Source organism: Scyliorhinus torazame, chromosome 8 (genome assembly GCF_047496885.1).
Source record: "Scyliorhinus torazame isolate Kashiwa2021f chromosome 8, sScyTor2.1, whole genome shotgun sequence".
NCBI lineage: Eukaryota > Metazoa > Chordata > Chondrichthyes > Carcharhiniformes > Scyliorhinidae > Scyliorhinus > Scyliorhinus torazame.
In genome coordinates this window covers 152,617,611-152,636,764 of record NC_092714.1, presented here as the reverse complement: position 1 = coordinate 152,636,764, position 19,154 = coordinate 152,617,611, and the positions used below count along the sequence as shown (strand labels likewise).

Sequence of the window (19,154 nt, the reverse complement as noted above, 5' to 3'; positions counted from 1 at the left end):
GTCCACCTCCTCCTCCACTATCCTGTCTAAGACCGTTAACACTCCCGCCCAGAATCTTCCCAATTTTTTGCAACCTCAAAACATGTGCGTGTGATTTGTTGGCCCCCACCCACACCTCTCACACCCATCTGCTACCCCCTGAAAGAATCCACTCATTCGCTCCCGAGTCATATTCATCCTGTGCATCACCTTAAACTGTATCAGGCTCATTCTTGCACAAGAGGAGGTCCCGTTTACCCTACACAGTGCCTCACACCATACTCTCCAATTGATCTCCCCTCCCAACTCCTCTTCCCATTTCTCCTTGATCTTCACCACCCGCTTGCCTCCCTGGCCCCCCAGCCACTTGTATATATTCCCAATTCTTCCCTCCCCTTCCACATCCGGAAGCAGCAGTCGCTCCAGCAGGGTGTATCCCGGCAACCTTGGGAACCGCCTCCAAACCTTTCGTGCAAAGTCCCTGATACCTGAACCCACTTCCCCTTGGCAGCTTTACCCTCTCCCTTAGCTCCTCCAGACTGGCGCACCCTTCACCTACATACAGATCGCTCAGCGTGACTAGTCCTACTTCTCTCCACCTCCTGTATACACTATCCATCCCCTCGGCTCAAACCCAAGATTCTCGCACAGCGGCGTTAGCACCAACATCCCTTCCACTCTAAAATGCCTCCTCAACTGATTCCATATATTCACCATGGACTGCACCACCAGGCTCCCTGAATAGCTACTCGGAGCCATTGGCAACGTTGCCATCACCATAGCCCTCAAACTAGACTCTTTTCAAAATTCCTCCTCCATCCTAACCCACTCTACCCCTTCCCACCACCACCGCACCTTGTCCACATTCGCTGCCCAATAATAATGAAGCAGGTTCGATAACGCCAGCCTCCCCTGCTGCATCTGTAGCAGGGTCCTCCCCACTCTTGGCACCTTCCCCGCCCTTACAAAGTCCCAAATGATCGTGTCCAATTTCCAAAAAAAGACCTTTGGTATAAATATCGGGAGAGCCTGAAAAATAAACAAGAATCTCGGCAGAATATTCATTTTCACCACTTGGACCCTCCCCGCCAACGTCAACTGCAGTGTATCCCACCTCTTAAGATCCTCCCTGGCTTCCTCCACCAGCTTTGTTAAATTCCACTTTAAATTACTGGATCTCAGTCTGTATGACTGAAAGCTGGAGACTGGCGAATAGCCCAACCAAGCGAAGTGTAAAGAGCCATGACTTTCAGAATAAATTTTGGAACATGAATTATATCAAGAAGACATATTAAAACCAAGGGCAAAATTTGACTTGCAGAAGCCCTGATCAACAATTCCGTGTTGGGAACATCTTTATCACAATGCCTGATTGGACAATGGTTCAGAGGCATTAAACAGTGAATACTAAATCAAGGAAACTGGAGCTGGTCCCAGAGGATGCAATGGAGAAAATGGGAAATAGTTTGAAAAGCAAGTTAATTTGAGTTGGTTAAATTGTGTGAAGGACGTAGAGTTGACAACCCTGGAGAAAAATCATAGGAACATTAAAATAACTATTTAAAAATGCTTTGTACATTTCTATTTGCTAGTTCTAAATTTGCTGGAGACAGAGAAAGTGAAGGAAATACCCCAGCCCTGAATCATATCCAATTATAATAATGATTGTATTTGTTTCCCTCCTGGTGCGTGAGGGTGGGGTATCACAAGTGTAGGCATGTTGAATTAAGTGTTTGGAAGCAGGAGGTCACATGATGACACACCCAGGAGGAGTATGCCCAAGCCAAAAGGGAAAACTTGTGAAGTTGGAAATCTGGTTCAGTGGTTATGCAGAAACCAAGGTCATATGCAGAATCTGAACTATAAACAGAAAATGCTGGAAAAACTCAACAGGTCTGGCAGCATCTGCAGGGAGAGAACCAGAGTTAATGTTTCGAGTCTGTATGATGGGTGGCACAGTGGTCTGCACTGCTGCCTCACAGCATCAGGGACCTGGATTGAATTCTGGCCTTGGGTGACTGTGGAGTTTGTACGTTCTCCCAGTGTCTGCGTGGGTTTCTTCCAGGTGTTACGATTTCCTCCCACAGTCCAAAGATGTGAAGGTTAGGTGGATTGGCCATGCTAAATTGTCCCGTAGTGCCCAAAGATGGGCAGGTCAGGTTATGGGGTTTGGGGGATGGGGATCGCGGGGCGGGACACGGGGGTGGGTGGGAGCCTAGGTAGGGTGCTCTTTCAGATGGTCGGTGCAGACTCAATGGGCCGAATGGCCTCCTTCTGTGCTGCAGGGAAACTCTGGAGCCACACTCCTCTCGAATTGTCTCTGCATCTATCCAGCTCACTTTCCCCTTTTCAAAAAATCTAAATCTTTAAACAAAGCTCTGGGTCACCTTTCCTCATCGTATTTTCTTCCTCTTCCATTTTGCTAAGATTCCTGTGATGGGTTTTGAAAAGATTTTTTTTGGGTTGCGAGGGAAGGAGGATGGGGTGGTTTAAAGGCGGTTATGCAGCAGCTCTGAGAAAGCCTGGCTCCAAGACTCGGCTGCCTCAGTCACAGTGCTGAAAAAGTCCAGCTCCTTATTAGGATTGACAGTGAATCACGTGGAGGCGACACAGGCAATTCACCCCCCCCCCCCCCCCACCTCTTTTCTTCCCTTCCCTCCTCTTCACACAGCAGATAAGGCGTGGGGGGAGGAGATAAGACAAAGTGAGTGATTTGAAGGTGGGGGGGTTGTTTGTGGAGATCGGATCGCTGCTGCCAAACAAACTGTAAGCGCCGCCACGATGGAGGAATTGTATCATTCTTACTGCAGCCGGAGTCCTGTCTGGGAAGAGATGGTGGGTACTTGTGTTGATTTGCAGTGCAAACTCCCCCCCCCCCCCCCGGTCTCCTCTCCTGCCCAACCCCCCAACACTTTGTCTGTCCTGTCCTGGGCTTTTCCACGGGCCAACATAGCAATTTCCTTTCTCGCCGTTGCAGTTTTAGCATCACTGCAAATCTCTTATCCAGCAAGTGGTCAGTGGAAGGCGGAGGAAGTGCTCCAGCAGTTTTGCTCCTTCATCTGTGGTTACTGAAGCGTGTCAGTCCCGAGATGTAAATGCCCCCCCCCCCCCCCCCCCAATGATTGGGAAGTTGGGTCTGACTCGTGACAGTGGAAATAACATCACTTAGCAAAAGATGCAAGATTTTAGGGGCTGGGGTGCGGGGGCTGGAAGTTAAACCCAGGCTGCACCCGGATTGATTGCATTGAAATTGGGGCCTGACTGATGACATTCTGGCTGATCAAACGGAATGGGAACAATACGGGAGCCTCAGACAGAGGAACGAAATTATTTCGAAATTGCTTTATTCGATGATTCCCTTAGCCGACCTCAATGTGAGAACAGAGAAGACGGCTCCCTCCAGCCCCTCCCCGTTCAGGCTGCGAGCTCGCAGTGGCTGGCCGCCCTTCCAATAAGTTGACATCTGTTAAAAATCTGCATGGATTCGAGAGGAAGGAAATATTCTGGCTGTGTTTTTTTGTTGTTGTTGCCCTAAATTAAAGTTCGTTTTTAAAGATATCGAACTGCAAAGCCCCAAAATGCAGGGGCGTTAGAAGCTGCCAATTCCATCCCGGGTTAGTGTGGAGACGAGAATGAGTGGGAGGGAGTATGTGCGTGTGTGAGAGAGACAGAACGCGTGTTTCTGAGACTGTGTGTGAGATTGCGTGTTTGTGACAGTGTGTGTGTATTTATGTGTGTGAAAGATTGAGAGTGTGTTTGAGAGTGAGACTGTGTGTGTGTGTGTTTTTGTGAGAAACAATGTGTGTTTTTGTGTGTGTTTGTGCCTGATCAACATTGTAATCTGGATTCCAGTTTAATTTGGGAATCAGAGCGGGCTGTACAATTGGCTGACCCAAATGTAATCCTATTCTCATTTCGCTCAATCTGTTCTTCATAGAGATGAAACTTTTCAACCGGTTTTAGATTGATATCATATTTTCCAAACCAGCAATTGAAACAACTCAAGTATTCACAGGCAAAAACGGTTTGAATGGCCAGCCTGGTCCGGGAATCCAATCTCGGAAAGAGCTCTGGCTCTGGTTATGTGGGCAGAACGACGTAATTAATTAGGTTCCTGTTTCAAATCTTCAAATTGTGCAGAAATGCTCCATTGAGAAGCGAATTCCACACCTGGGTTACTGTCCCTGTTATCCGCACAAGTGAACGACTCCAGAGAGCAGTCTTGTGAACATTGTTGATTTTTCAATATTTGATTATTCAGCTCGGTATCACACACACAAAACCAGGTGGGACCCAGGAGAGTCTGTAAACTCTCGCCCCCTTTAAAGGTTCATTTATCTGAAGCGTGTGCCTAAAAATCACTGAGGGACTCGGTGGATGAGGGACTCGGTGGATGACAGGAGTATGCACCTTCCTCCCTGCATGTGAACAGCAATATTACTTTCCCTTCATGTCTGCACGGCAGATATTCTGAACGTAAGATTCACGACAGCAAAACTTGTGTATTCAAATCAAAAAATGCAAATTCTAGATATAGCTGGGGAAATTAATTCGTGTGGAGATATTAACAGGTAAAGATATTCTTTTTTTAAAAAACACGTGAAAGTTCATTATTAATAGTTTCCCTTTCATTCGGGGTCAGTTCAGTTCATCTCAGGCTGAATGTGCGACAGATCCGCTAACTACCAACTGGAGTCAGACAGATAATCACAATTTACTGCTCGCTCTCTGAATTGTGACGGTGAGAGATTTCCCTCTGATAATCGGTGTCCTCTTTCAGTAATTTCTCCCTGGATGCGGTTTGAGCAACCCTCCTCTCTGTAAACTCTGGCACATCTCACAGATCACATACTGAGAGCAGACGAGCAGCATTTTAGTGATTTCTGGGTTTTTGCCAGAGTTCTTCTGTGGCGGAGCGCTGCCGAGTTGCTTTATTACTATCTGTAAGAAAGACCAACGATTATTCTGAGACAGTCAGTGTGTGTTTGTGATGGTTTCACATCGAGACAGTCAGTGTGTGTCTGTGATGATTTCACATCAGTCAGTGTGTGTGATGATTTTACACTGAAACAGTCAGCGTGTGTTTGTGATGATTTCACACTGAGACGGTCAGTGTGTGTAATGATTTCTCACTGCGACTGTCAGTGTGTGTTTGTGATGATTTTGCATTGACACAGTCAGTGTGTTTGTGATGATTTCACATTGATTGGATTGGATTTGTTTATTGTCACGTGTACTGAGGTACAGTGAAAAGTATTTTTCTGGGAGCAGCTCAAACATCATTAAGTACATGAAAATAAACTAAAAAGAAAATACATAATAAGGCAACACAATGTAAATACCAGATTTGGGTGAAGCATACAGGGGTGTAGTGTTAATCAGGTCATCCCATAAGAGGGTCGTTTAGGTGTCTGGTAACTGCGGGGAAGAAGCTGTTTTTGAATCAGTTCATGCGTGTTCTCAGCCTTTTGTATCTCCTGCCAGATGGAAGAGGTTGGAAGAGTGAGTAAGCCGGGTGGGAGGGGTTTTTGTTTATGCTGCCCGCTTTCACCAGGCAGCGGGAGGTGGAGATGGAGTCAATGGATGGGAGGCAGGTTCGTGTGTGTTTGTGATGATTTCACATTGAGACAGTAAGTGGGCGTTTGTGATGATTTTACACTGAGACAGTCAATATGTGTTTGTGATGATGTTGCACTCGGGCACAGACGGTGCATTTGTGATGACTTTACACTGAAACAGTCAGTGTTTGTTTGTGATGTTTTCACATTGAGGCAGTCAGTGTGTGTTTGTGGTGATTTCACATTGAGACAGTGTGTTTGTGATGATTTTACACCAAGACAGTCACTATGCATTTGTGACGATTTTGCACTGAGACAGTCAGTGTGTGTTTGTGATGATTTATTTATATTTTAAATTCATTTTAAGGGCTGTTTGCGTCACTGGTTAGGCCAGCATTTATTGCCCATCCCTAGTTGCCCTTCAGAAGGTGATGGTGATTTTCTTTCTTGAACTGCGACAGCCCCAGAGATGTAGATACGCCCACAGTGCTGTTCGGGAGGGAGTTCCAGGAGTTCGACTCAGCGATAGTGAAGGAACGGCCGACATATTTTCAAGTCGGGTTGGTGGGGAACCTCGAGGTTGTGGGGTCTCAGTTATTTGCTGTTCTTGTACTTCTAGATGGTAGTGGTCATGGATTTGGAAGGTGCTGCCTCAGGAACCTTGGTGAGTTCCTGCAGTACATCTTGTAGATGGTACACACGGCTGCCACTGTTCGTCGGTGGAGGAAGGATTTAATGTTTGTGGAAGGAGTAGCAATCAGGCAGTTTGCTTTATCCTGGATGGTGTCAAGATTCTTGAGTGTTGCTGGAGCTGCACTAATACAGGCAAGTGGAGAGTATTCCATTACATTCCTGACTTTTGCCTTAGTTACTTGCCATAGGATTCCTCGCCTTTGACCATCTCTTGTAGCCAAAGGATGAATGTGGCAAGTCTAGTTCATTTTGTGATTAATGGTAACCCCCCAGGATGTTGATTGTGGGGATACAGCGATGGTAATGCCACTGAATGTCAAGGAGCGATGGTTAGATCCTCTCTTGTAGGACATGATCATTGCTTGGCACTTCTGTGGCACGAATACAACTTATAAATTTTTTTTTTTTTCGATTACCCAATTCATTTTTTCCAATTTAGGGGCAATTTAACATGGCCAATCCACCTACTCTGCACATCTTTGGCTGGTGGGGGCGAAACCCACGCAAACACGGGGAGAATGTGCAAACTCCACACATGGCACCAATATAATTTGCCACCTGTCAGCTGAAGCCTGGATATTGTCCCGATCTTTCTGCATTTCGACATGGGCTGCTGAAGTTCACATTGAGACAGTCAGTGTGCATTTGTGATGTTTTCGCACTCAGGCAGTCAGTGTGTGTTTGTGATGATTTCACACTGTCAGTGTGTGTTTGTGACGATTTCACTGTCAATATGTGTTTGTGATGATTTCACACAGTCAGTGTGTGTTTGTGATGATTTCACAATCAGTGTGTGTTTGTGATGATTTCACGGTCCGTGTGTGTTTGTGACGATTTCTCACTGAGATAGCCAGTGCGTGTATGTTGATTTCACATTGAGACAGTCAGTGTGTGTGTGTGATGATTTCATACTGAGGCTGTCAGTGTGTGTTTATGATGATTTCATGTTGAGACAGTAAGTGTGTGTTTTTGATGATCTCATATTGAGACAGTCAGTGTGTGTTTGTGATGATTTCAGATTGAGACAGTAAGTGTGTTTTTGATGATTTCACACTGCGACAGTCAGTGTGTGTTTGTGATGATTTCACACTGAGACAGTCTGTGTGTTTGTGATGATTTCACACTGAGACAGTCAGTTTGTGTTTTTGATGATTTCACATTGAGACAGTCAGTATGTGTGTTATGATTTCACACTGAGACAGTCAGTTTGTGTTTTTGATGATTTCACACTGAGACAGTCAGTTTGTGTTTTTGATGATTTCACATTGAGACAGTCAGAGTGTGATGATGTAACGGAGACAGTCAGTGTGTGTTTTTGATGATTTCGCATTGGGAGAGTCAGTTTGTGAGTTATGATTTCGCATTGAGACAGTCAGTGTGTGCTTGTGATGATTTCAGATTCAGATGGTCAGTGTGTGTTTTTGATGATTTCACACTGAGGCAGTCAGTGTGTGTTTGTGATGACTTCACATTGAGACGGTCAGTGTGTATGTGATGATTTCACACTGAGACAGACAGTGTGTTGTTGATTTCACACTGAGACAGGCAGTGTGTGACGATTTCACATTGAGACGGTCAATGTTGTTGATGATTTCACACTGACAGTCAGTGTGTGTGATGATTTCACATTGAGACAGTAAATGTGTGTGATTTCACATTGCGACGGTCAGTGTGTGTGTGATGATTTCACACTGAGACAGTCAGTTTGTGTTTTTGATGATTTCACATTGAGACAGTCAGTATGTGTGTTATGATTTCACACTGAGACAGTCAGTTTGTGTTTTTGATGATTTCACACTGAGACAGTCAGTTTGTGTTTTTGATGATTTCACATTGAGACAGTCAGAGTGTGATGATGAAACGGAGACAGTCAGCGCGTGTTTTTGATGATTTCACATTGAGAGAGTCAGTTTGTGAGATGATTTCACACTGAGACCGTGAGTGCGTGTTTTTGATAATTTGACATTGAGACGGTCAGTGTGTGTGATGATTTCACACTGATACTGTCATTGTGTGATTTTGCTGGTTTCACATTGAGACGGTCAGTGTGTGAGTTATGATTTCGCATTGAGACAGTCAGTGTGTGCTTGTGATGATTTCAGATTCAGTTGGTCAATGTGTGTTTTTGATGATTTCACACTGAGGCAGTCAGTGTGTGTTTGTGATGACTTCACATTGAGACGGTCAGTGTGTATGTGATGATTTCACACTGAGACAGACAGTGTGTTGTTGATTTCACACTAAGACGGTCAGTGTGTGTGTGATGATTTCACATTGAGACAGTCAGTGTGTGATGATTTCACATTCAGATGGTCAGTGTGTGTGATGATTTCACATTCAGACAGTCATTGTGTGTTTGGGATGATTTCACATTGAGACAGTCTGTGTGTTTGTGATGATTTAACAATGAGACAGTCAGTATTTATTTGATGATTTCACACTGAGACAGTCAGTGGTTTTTTTTGAATTTTTGACATTGAGACAGTCAGTGTGTATCTGTGATGATTTCACACTGTCAGTGTGTGTTTATGATAATTTCGCTGTCAGTGCGTGTTTGTGATGCTTTCACTGTCATTGTGTGTTTGTCATGATATCACACTCCGTGTGTGATTGTGATGATTTCACAATCAGTGGGTGTTTGTGATGATTTCACACAGACAGGCAGTGTGTGTTTTTGATGATTTCTCACTGAGACAGTTATCGTGTGTGATAATTTTACATTGGGACGGTCAGTGTGTGCTTGTGATGATTTCACATTCAGACGGTCAGTGTGTGTTTTGATGATTTAATACTGAGGTAGTCAGTGTGTGTGATGATTTCACATTGAGATGGTCAGTATGTATGTGATGATTTCACATTGAGACAGTCAGTGTGTGTTTATAAAGATTTCACACTGAGACAGTCAGTTTATGTGATGATTTCACACTGAGACGTGTCAGTGTGTGTTTGTGATGATTTCACATTGAGAAAGTCAGTGTGTGCTTTGATGATTTCATACTGAGGCAGTCAGTGTGTGTGATTTCACATTGAAACGGTCAGTGTGTGTGTGTGATGATCCCACATTGAGACAGGCAGTGTGTGTTTATGATGATTTCACATTGAGGCAGTCAGTCTGTGTTATGATTTCACATTCAGATGGTCAGTGTTGGTGTGATGATTTCACATTGAGTCAGTAAGTGTGTTTTTGTGATAATTTCACATTGAGACAGTCAGTGTGTGTTTGTGATGATTTCAGATTGCGTCTGTCAGTGTGTGTTTGTGATCATTTCACACTGTGACAGTCAATGTGTGTATGTGATGATTTCACACTGAGGCAGTCAGTGTGTGTTTGTGATGATTTAACATTGAGACAGTCAGTGTGTGATTTTAATGATTTCACATTGAGACAGTCAGTGTGTGCTTGTGATGATTTCACCTTCAGATGGTCAGTGTGGGTGTGATGATTTCACATTGAGTCAGTAAGTTTTTGTTTGTGATAATTTCACATTGAGACAGTCAGTGTGTTTGTGATGATTTCAGATAGAGACAGTCAGTGTGTGTTTTTGATGATTTCACATTGAGACAGTTAATGTGTGTTTTTCATGATCTCACATTGAGACAGTCTGTGTTTTTGATAATTTCACATTGAAACAGTATGGGGATTTGATGATTTTACATTGAGACAGTCAGTGTGTGATGATTTAACAGGCAGTCAGTGTGTGTTTTTGACGGTTTCATATTGAGACAGTCAGTGTGTGTGATGATTTCGCACTGAGGCAGTCAGTTTATGTTTTTGGTGATTTCGCACTGAGACAGTCAGTGTGTGTTTGTGATGATTTCACATTGAGAAAGTCAGTGTGTGCTTTGATGATTTCATACTGAGGCAGCCAGTGTGTGTGATTTCACAGTCAGTGTGTGTGATGATTTCTCACTGTGATTGCCAGTGTGTGCTTGTGATCATTTCACTGTCATTGTTTGTGGGGCTGGTTTAGCACAGGGCTAAAGAGCTGGCTTTTAAAGCAGACCGAGTCAGGCCAGCAGCACAGTTCAATTCCTGTACCAGCCTCCCCGAACAGGCACCGGAATGTGGCGCACAGGGGCTTTTCACAGTAACTACATAATTTTTATTTCATTTCATTTCATTTGTGATGATTTAACTGTCAGTGTGTGTTTGTGATGATTTCACACTGTCAGTGTGGGTTTGTGATGATTTCATACTGTCAGTGTGTGTTGTGATAATTTCACAATCAGTGTGTGCGTGATGATTTTGCATTGAGACAGTCAGTGTTTGTTTATGATGATTTCACGTTGAGACAGTCAGTCTGTGCGATGATTTCACATTCAGATGGTCAGTGTGTGTGTGATGATTTCATATTGCGACAGGAACTGTGTGTTTGTGATAATTTCACATTGAGACAGTCAGTGTGTGTGTAATGATTTCACGCTGAGACAGTCAGTTTGTGTTTTTTGATGATTTCACACTGAGACAGTCAGTTTGTGTTTTTGATGATTTCACATTGAGACAGTCAGTGTGTGTGTCATGATTTTGCATTGAGACAGTCAGTGTGTGTTTTTTGATGATTTCACATTGAGACAGTCAGAGTGTGATGATTTAACGGAGACAGTCAGTGTGTTTTTGATAATTTGACATTGAGACGGTCAGTGTGTGTGATGATTTCACACTGATACTGTCATTGTGTTATTTTGATGATTTCACATTAGACGGTCAGTGTGTGAGTGATGATTTCACATTGAGACAGTGTGTGCTTGTGATGATTGCACATTCGGACGGTCAGTGTGTGTTTTTGATGATTTCACACTGAGGCAGTCAGTGTGTGTTTGTTATGATTCCACACAATCTGTGTGTTTGTGATGATTTCACACAATCAGTGTGTGTTTGTGATGATTTCACACTGAGACAGACTGTGTTGATGATTTCACACTGAGACAGTCAGTGTGTGTGACAATTTCACATTGAGACGGTCAGTGTTTGTTGTTGATGATTTCACACTGACAGTGTGTGTGATGATTTCACATTGAGACGGTAAGTGTGTGTGATGACTTCACATTGAGACGGCCAGTGTGTGTGATGATTTCACATTGAGACAGTCAGTGTGTGTTTATGATGATTTCACATTGAGACAGTCTGTGTGTGATGATTTCACATTGAAACAGCCTGTGTGTTTTTGACGATTTCACACTGAGACAGTGTGTTTTAGATGATTTCACACTCCGACAGTAGAACATAGACATAGAACAATACAGCGCAGTACAGGCCCTTCGGCCCACGATGTTGCACCGAAACAAAAGCCATCTAACCTACACTATACCATTATCATCCATATGTTTATCCAATAAACTTTTAAATGCCCTCAATGTTGGCGAGTTCACTACTGTAGCAGGAAGGGCATTCCACGGCCTCACTACTCTATGCGTAAAGAACCTACCTCTGACCTCTGTCCTATATCTATTACCCCTCAGTTTAAAGCTATGTCCCCTCGTGCCAGCCATTTCCATCCGCGGGAGAAGGCTCTCACTGTCCACCCTATCCAACCCCCTGATCATTTTGTATGCCTCTATTAAGTCTCCTCTTAACCTTCTTCTCTCCAACGAAAACAACCTCAAGTCCATCAGCCTTTCCTCATAAGATTTTCCCTCCATACCAGGCAACATCCTGGTAAATCTCCTCTGCACCCGCTCCAAAGCCTCCACGTCCTTCCTATAATGCGGTGACCAGAACTGTACGCAATACTCCAAATGCGGCCGTACCAGAGTTCTGTACAGCTGCAACATGACCTCCTGACTCCGGAACTCAATCCCTCTACCAATAAAGGCCAACACTCCATAGGCCTTCTTCACAACCCTATCAACCTGGGTGGCAACTTTCAGGGATCTATGTACATGGACACCTAGATCCCTCTGCTCATCCACACTTCCAAGAACTTTACCATTAGCCAAATATTCCGCATTCCTGTTATTCCTTCCAAAGTGAATCACCTCACACTTCTCTACATTAAACTCCATTTGCCACCTCTCAGCCCAGCTCTGCAGTTTATCTATATCCCTCTGTAACCTGCTACATCCTTCCACACTATCGACAACACCACCGACTTTAGTATCGTCTGCAAATTTACTCATCCACCCTTCTGCGCCTTCCTCTAGGTCATTGATAAAAATGACAAACAGCAACGGCCCCAGAACAGATCCTTGTGGTACTCCACTTGTGACTGTACTCCATTCTGAACATTTCCCATCAACCACCACCCTCTGTCTTCTTTCAGCTAGCCAATTTCTGATCCACATCTCTAAATCACCCTCAATCCCCAGCCTCCGTATTTTCTGCAATAGCCTACCGTGGGGAACCTTATCAAACGCTTTGCTGAAATCCATATACTCCACATCAACTGCTCTACCCTCGTCTACCTGTTCAGTCACCTTCTCAAAGAACTCGGTAAGGTTTGTGAGGCATGACCTACCCTTCACAAAGCCATGCTGACTATCCCTGATCATATTATTCCTATCTAGATGATTATAAATCTTGTCTCTTATAATCCCCTCCAAGACTTTACCCACTACAGACGTGAGGCTCACCGGTCTATAGTTGCCGGGGTTGTCTCTGCTCCCCTTTTTGAACAAAGGGACCACATTTGCTATTCTCCAGTCCTCTGGCACTATTCCTGTAGCCAATGATGACATAAAAATCAAAGCCAATGGTCCAGCAATCTCTTCCCTGGCCTCCCAGAGAATCCTAGGATAAATCCCATCAGGTCCCGGGGACTTATCTATTTTCAGCCTGTCCAGAATTGCCAACACCTCTTCCCTACGTACCTCAATGCCATCTAATCTATTTACCTGGAGCTCAGCATTCTCCTCCACAACATTATCTTTTTCCTGAGTGAATACTGACGAAAAATATTCATTTAGTATCTCGCCTATCTCTTCAGACTCTACACACAACTTCCCATCCCTGTCCTTGACTGGTCCTACTCTTTCCCTAGTCATTCGCTTATTCCTGACATACCTATAGAAAGCTTTTGGGTTTTCCTTGATCCTTCCTGCCAAATACTTCTCATGTCCCCTCCTTGCTCGTCTTAGCTCTCTCTTTAGATCCTTCCTCGCTACCTTGTAACTATCCATCGCCCCAACTGAAACTTCACACCTCATCTTCACATAGGCCTCCTTCATCCTCTTAACAAGAGATTCCACTTCTTTGGTAAACCACGGTTCCCTCGCTCGACACCTTCCTCCCTGCCTGACCGGTACATACTTATCAAGAACACGCAGTAGCTGATCCTTGAACAAGCTCCACTTATCCAGTGTGTCCAACACTTGCAGCCTACTTCTCCACCTTATCCCCCCCAAGTCACGTCTAATGACATCATAATTTCCCTTCCCCCAGCTATAACTCTTGCCCTGCGGTGTATACTTATCCCTTTCCATCCTTAACGTAAACATCACCGAATTGTGGTCACTGTCCCCAAAGTGCTCACCTACCTCCAAATCCAACACCTGGCCTGGTTCATTACCCAAAACCAAATCCAATGTGGCCTCGCCTCTTGTTGGCCTGTCAACAAACTGTGTCAGGAAACCCTCCTGCACACACTGTACAAAAAACGACCCATCTAATGTACTCGAACTATATCTTTTCCAGTCAATATTTGGAAAGTTAAAGTCTCCCATAATAACTACCCTGTTACTTTCGCTCTTATCCAGGATCATCCTCGCCATCCTTTCCTCTACATCCCTAGAACTATCTGGAGGCCTATAGAAGACTCCCAACAGTGTGACCTCTCCTTTCATGTTTCTAACCTCAGCCCATACTACCTCGGAAGATGAGTCCCCATCTAGCATCCTCTCCGCCACCGTAATACTGCTCTTGACTAGCAGCGCCACACCTCCCCCTCTTTTGCCTCCTTCTCTGAGCTTACTAAAACACCTAAACCCCGGAACCTGCAACATCCATTCCTGTCCCTGCTCTATCCATGTCTCCGAAATGGCCACAACATCGAAGTCCCAGGTACCAACCCATGCTGCCAGCTCCCCTACCTTATTTTGTATACTCCTGGCATTGAAGTAGACACACTTCAAACCACCTACCTGAACACTGGCCCCCTCCTGCGACGTCAAATCTGAGCTCCTGACCTCTATACTCTCATTCTTCCTTACCCTAAAACTACAATCCAGGTTCCCATGCCCCTGCTGCATTAGTTTAAACCCCCCCAAAGAGCACTAACAAATCTCCCCCCCAGGATATTTGTGCCCCTCGGGTTCAGATGTAGACCATCCTGTCTGTAGAGGTCCCACCTTCCCCAGAAAGAGCCCCAGTTATCCAGAAATCTGAATCCCTCCCGCCTGCACCATCCCTGTAGCCACGTGTTTAATTGCTCTCTCTCCCTATTCCTCATCTCACTATCACGTGGCACGGGCAACAACCCAGAGATAACAACTCTGTTTGTTCTAGTTCTGAGCTTCCATCCTAGCTCCCTGAAAGCCTGCCTGACATCCTTATCCCCTTTCCTACCTATGTCGTTAGTGCCAATGTGGACCACGACTTGGGGCTGCTCCCCCTCCCCCTTAAGGACCCGGAAAACACGATCCGAGTTTATGTCTGTGTGTGTTTGTGATGATTTAACATTGAGACAGTCAGTGTTTGTTTTTGGTGATTTCACATTGAGACAGTCAGTTTGTGTGATGATTTCACACTGAGACTGTGAGTGTGTGTTTTTGATAATTTGATATTAAGACAAAGTGTGTGATGATTTCACACTGATACTGTCATTGTGTGTTTATGATGATTTCACATTGAGACGGTCAGTGTGTTTGATGATTTTGCATTGAGACAGTCAGCGTGTGCTTGTGATGATTTCACATTCAGACGGTCAGTGTGTGTTTGTGATGATTTCACATTGAGACGGTCAGTGTGTTGATGATGTAACACTGAGACAGTCAGTGTGTGATGATTTCACAATGAGATGGTCAGTGTGTGTGTGATGACTTTGCATTGAGACAGTCAGTGTGTGCCTGTGATAATTTCACATTCAGACGGTCAGTATGTGTTGTAGATGATTTCATACTGAGGCTATCAGTGTGTGTGATGATTTCACATTGAGACCGTCAGTGTGTGTATGATGATTTCACATTGAGACAGCCAGTGTGTGTTTGTGATGATTTCACATTGAGAAAGTCAGTGTGTGTTTTGATGATTTCATACTGAGGCAGTCAGTGTGTGTGATTTCACATTGAAACGGTCAGTGTGTGTGTGTGTGATGATCCCACATTGAGACAGTCAGTGTGTGTTTATGATGATTTCACATTGAGGCAGTCAGTCTGTGTGATGATTTCACATTCAGATGGTCATTGTTGGTGTGATGATTTCACATTGAGTCAGTAAGTGTGTTTTTGTGATAATTTCACATTGAGACAGTCAGTGTGTGTTTTTGATTTCACACTGAGACAGTCAGTGTGTGCTTTTGTTGATTTCACGTTGAGACAGTCAGTGTGTGTTTGTGATGATTTCAGATTGCGTCTGTCAGTGTGTGTTTGTGATCATTTCACACTGTGACAGTCAATGTGTGTTTGTGATGATTTCACACTGAGGCAGTCAGTGTGTGTTTGTGATGATTTAACATTGAGACACTCAGTGTGTGTTTTTGATGATTTCACATTGAGACAGTCAGTGTGTAATTTTAATGATTTCACATTGAGACAGTCAGTGTGTGCTTGTGATGATTTCACATTGAGTCAGTAAGTTTTTGTTTGTGATAATTTCACATTGAGACAGTCAGTGTGTGTTTGTGATGATTTCAGATAGACAGTCAGTGTGTGTTTTTGACGATTTCACATTGAGACAGTTAATGTGTGTTTTTCATGATCTCACATTGAGACAGTCTGTGTGTTTTTGATAATTTCACATTGAAACAGTATGTGGATTTGATTTTACATTGAGACAGTCAGTGTGTGATGATTTAACAGGCAGTCAGTGTGTGTTTTTGACGGTTTCATATTGAGACAGTCAGTGTGTGTGATGATTTCTCACTGTGATTGCCAGTGTGTGCTTGTGATCATTTCACTGTCATTGTTTGTGGGGCTGGTTTAGCACAGGGCTAAAGAGCTGGCTTTTAAAGCAGACCGAGTCAGGCCAGCAGCACAGTTCAATTCCTGTACCAGCCTCCCCAAACAGGCACCGGAATGTGGCGCACAGGGGCTTTTCACAGTAACTACATAATTTTTATTTCACTTCATTTCATTTGTGATTTCACTGTCAGTGTGTGTTTGTGATGATTTCACACTGTCAGTGTGGGTTTGTGATGATTTCATACTGTCAGTGTGTGTTTGTGATAATTTCACAATCAGTGTGTGCGTGATGATTTTGCATTGAGACAGTCAGTGTTTGTTTATGATGATTTCACATTGAGACAGTCAGTCTGTGCGATGATTTCACATTCAGATGGTCAGTGTGTGTGTGATGATTTCACATTGCGACAGGAACCGTGTGTTTGTGATAATTTCACATTGAGACAGTCAGTGTGTGTGTAATGATTTCATGCTGAGACTGTCAGTTTGTGTTTTTTGATGATTTCACACTGAGACAGTCAGTTTGTGTTTTTGATGATTTCACATTGAGACAGTCAGTGTGTGTGTGATGATTTCGCATTGAGACAGTCATTGAGTGTTTTTGATGATTTCACATTGAGACAGTCAGAGTGTGATGATTTAACGGAGACAGTCAGTGTGTTTTTGATAATTTGACATTGAGACGGTCAGTGTGTGTGATGATTTCACACTGATACTGTCATTGTGTTACTTTGATGATTTCACATTAGACGGTCAGTGTGTGAGTGATGATTTCACATTGAGACAGTGTGTGCTTGTGATGATTGCACATTCAGACGGTCAGTGTGTGTTTTTGATGATTTCACACTGAGGCAGTCAGTGTGTGTTGTTATGAATCCACACAATCTGTGTGTTTGTGATGATTTCACACAATCAGTGTGTGTTTGTGATGATTTCACACTGAGACAGACTGTGTTGATGATTTCACACTGAGACAGTCAGTGTGTGTGACAATTTCACATTGAGACGGTCAGTGTTTGTTGTTGATGATTTCACACTGACAGTCAGTGTGTGTGATGATTTCACATTGAGACGGTAAGTGTGTGTGATGACTTCACATTGAGACGGCCAGTGTGTGTGATGATTTCACATTGAGACAGTCAGTGTGTGTTTATGATGATTTCACATTGAGACAGTCTGTGTGTGATTTCACATTGAAACAGCCTGTGTGTTTTTGACGATTTCACACTGAGACAGTGTGTTTTTGATGATTTCACACTCCGACAGTCTGTGTGTGTTTGTGATGATTTAACATTGAGACAGTCAGTGTGTGTTTTTGGTGATTTCACATTGAGACAGTCAGTTTGTGTGATGATTTCACACTGAGACTGTAAGTGTGTGTTTTTGATAATTTGATATTGAGACAGTCAAAGTGTGTGATGATTTCACACTGATACTGTCATTGTGTGTTTATGATGATTTCACATTGAGACGGTCAGTGTGTTTGATGATTTTGCATTGAGTCAGTGTGTGCTTGTGATGATTTCACATTCAGACGGTCAGTGTGTGTTTGTGATGATATCACATTGAGACGGTCAGTGTGTTGTTGATGATGTAACACTGAGACAGTCAGTGTGTGATGATTTCACAATGAGATGGTCAGTGTGTGATGATTTTGCATTGAGACAGTCAGTGTGTGCCTGTGATAATTTCACATTCAGACGGTCAGTATGTGTTGTAGATGATTTCATACTGAGGCTGTCAGTGTGTGTGATGATTTCACATTGAGAGAGTCAGTGTGTTTGTGATGATATCACACTGTCAGTGTGTGTTTGTGATGATTTCACACTGTCAGTTGGCATTTGTGATAATTTAACAACCAGTGTGTGTTTGTGATGATTTCATAATCACTGTATATTTGTGATGATTTCACACTGAGACAGTCAGTGTGTGTTTTTGATGATGTCTCACTGAGACAGTCAGTGTGTGTGATGATTTCACATTAAGACGGTCAGTGTGTGATTGTGATGATTTCACATTCAGACAGCCAGTGTGTATTTTGATGATTTCATACTGAGGCTGTCAGTGTGTGTGTTGATTTCACATTGAGATGGTCTGTATGTGATGATTTCACATTGAGGCAATCAGTGTGTGTTTATGATGATTTCACATTGAGACAGTCTGTTTGTGATGATTTCACATTGTGACAGTAAGTGTGTGTTTTTGATTTCATACTGAGACAGTCAGTGTGTGTTTTTGATGATATCGCATTGAGACAGTCAGTGTGTGATGATTTCACATTGAGACTGTGAGTGTGTGTTTTTGATGATTTCACATTGAGACAGTCAGTGTGTGTTTTTGATGATTTCACATTGAGACACTGTTTTTTGGATGATATCACATTGAGTCAGTCTTGTCTGATTTTGATGATTTCGCATTGAGGCAGTCAGTGTGTGTTTTTGATTTCATACTGAGACAGTCAGTGTGTGTTTTTGATGATATCGCATTGAGACAGTCAGTGTGTGATGATTTCACATTGAGACTGTGAGTGTGTGTTTTTGATGATTTCACATTGAGACAGTCAGTGTGTGATGATTTCACATTGAGACTGTCAATGTGTGTTTTTGATGATTTCACACTGAGACAGTCATTGTGTGTTTTTGATGATTTCACATTGAGACAGTGTGTTTTTTGGATGATATCACATTGAGTCAGTCTTGTCTGATTTTGATGATTTCGCATTGAGGCAGTCAGTGTGTGTTTTTGATGATTTCACATTGAGACAGTCAGCGTATGTCTTTGGTGATTTCACATTGTGAGAGTCAGTGTGTGTTTGTGATGATTTCACACTATCTGTGGGTATTTGTAATAATTTAACAACCAGCGTGTGTT

The 19,154-nt window shown here is 43.4% G+C and overlaps 1 protein-coding gene across 2 annotated transcripts in view; it reads left to right on the top strand.

The window, feature by feature from the left end:
- The first annotated feature begins 2,646 nt into the window (after window positions 1-2,646).
- The window catches only part of dgkh (diacylglycerol kinase, eta), an 857,220-nt gene continuing 840,712 nt past the window's right edge, over window positions 2,647-19,154 (top strand). Inside the window, exon 1 of one of the 2 annotated variants that reach the window (XM_072514377.1) lies at window positions 2,647-2,814. In XM_072514377.1, coding sequence (XP_072370478.1) covers window positions 2,761-2,814 — 54 coding nt within the window. In that variant the 5' untranslated portion in view covers window positions 2,647-2,760. Of the gene's footprint in view, window positions 2,815-3,424; window positions 3,594-19,154 lie in introns of those variants that run through there. The other variant, XM_072514378.1, reaches the window with a different exon arrangement.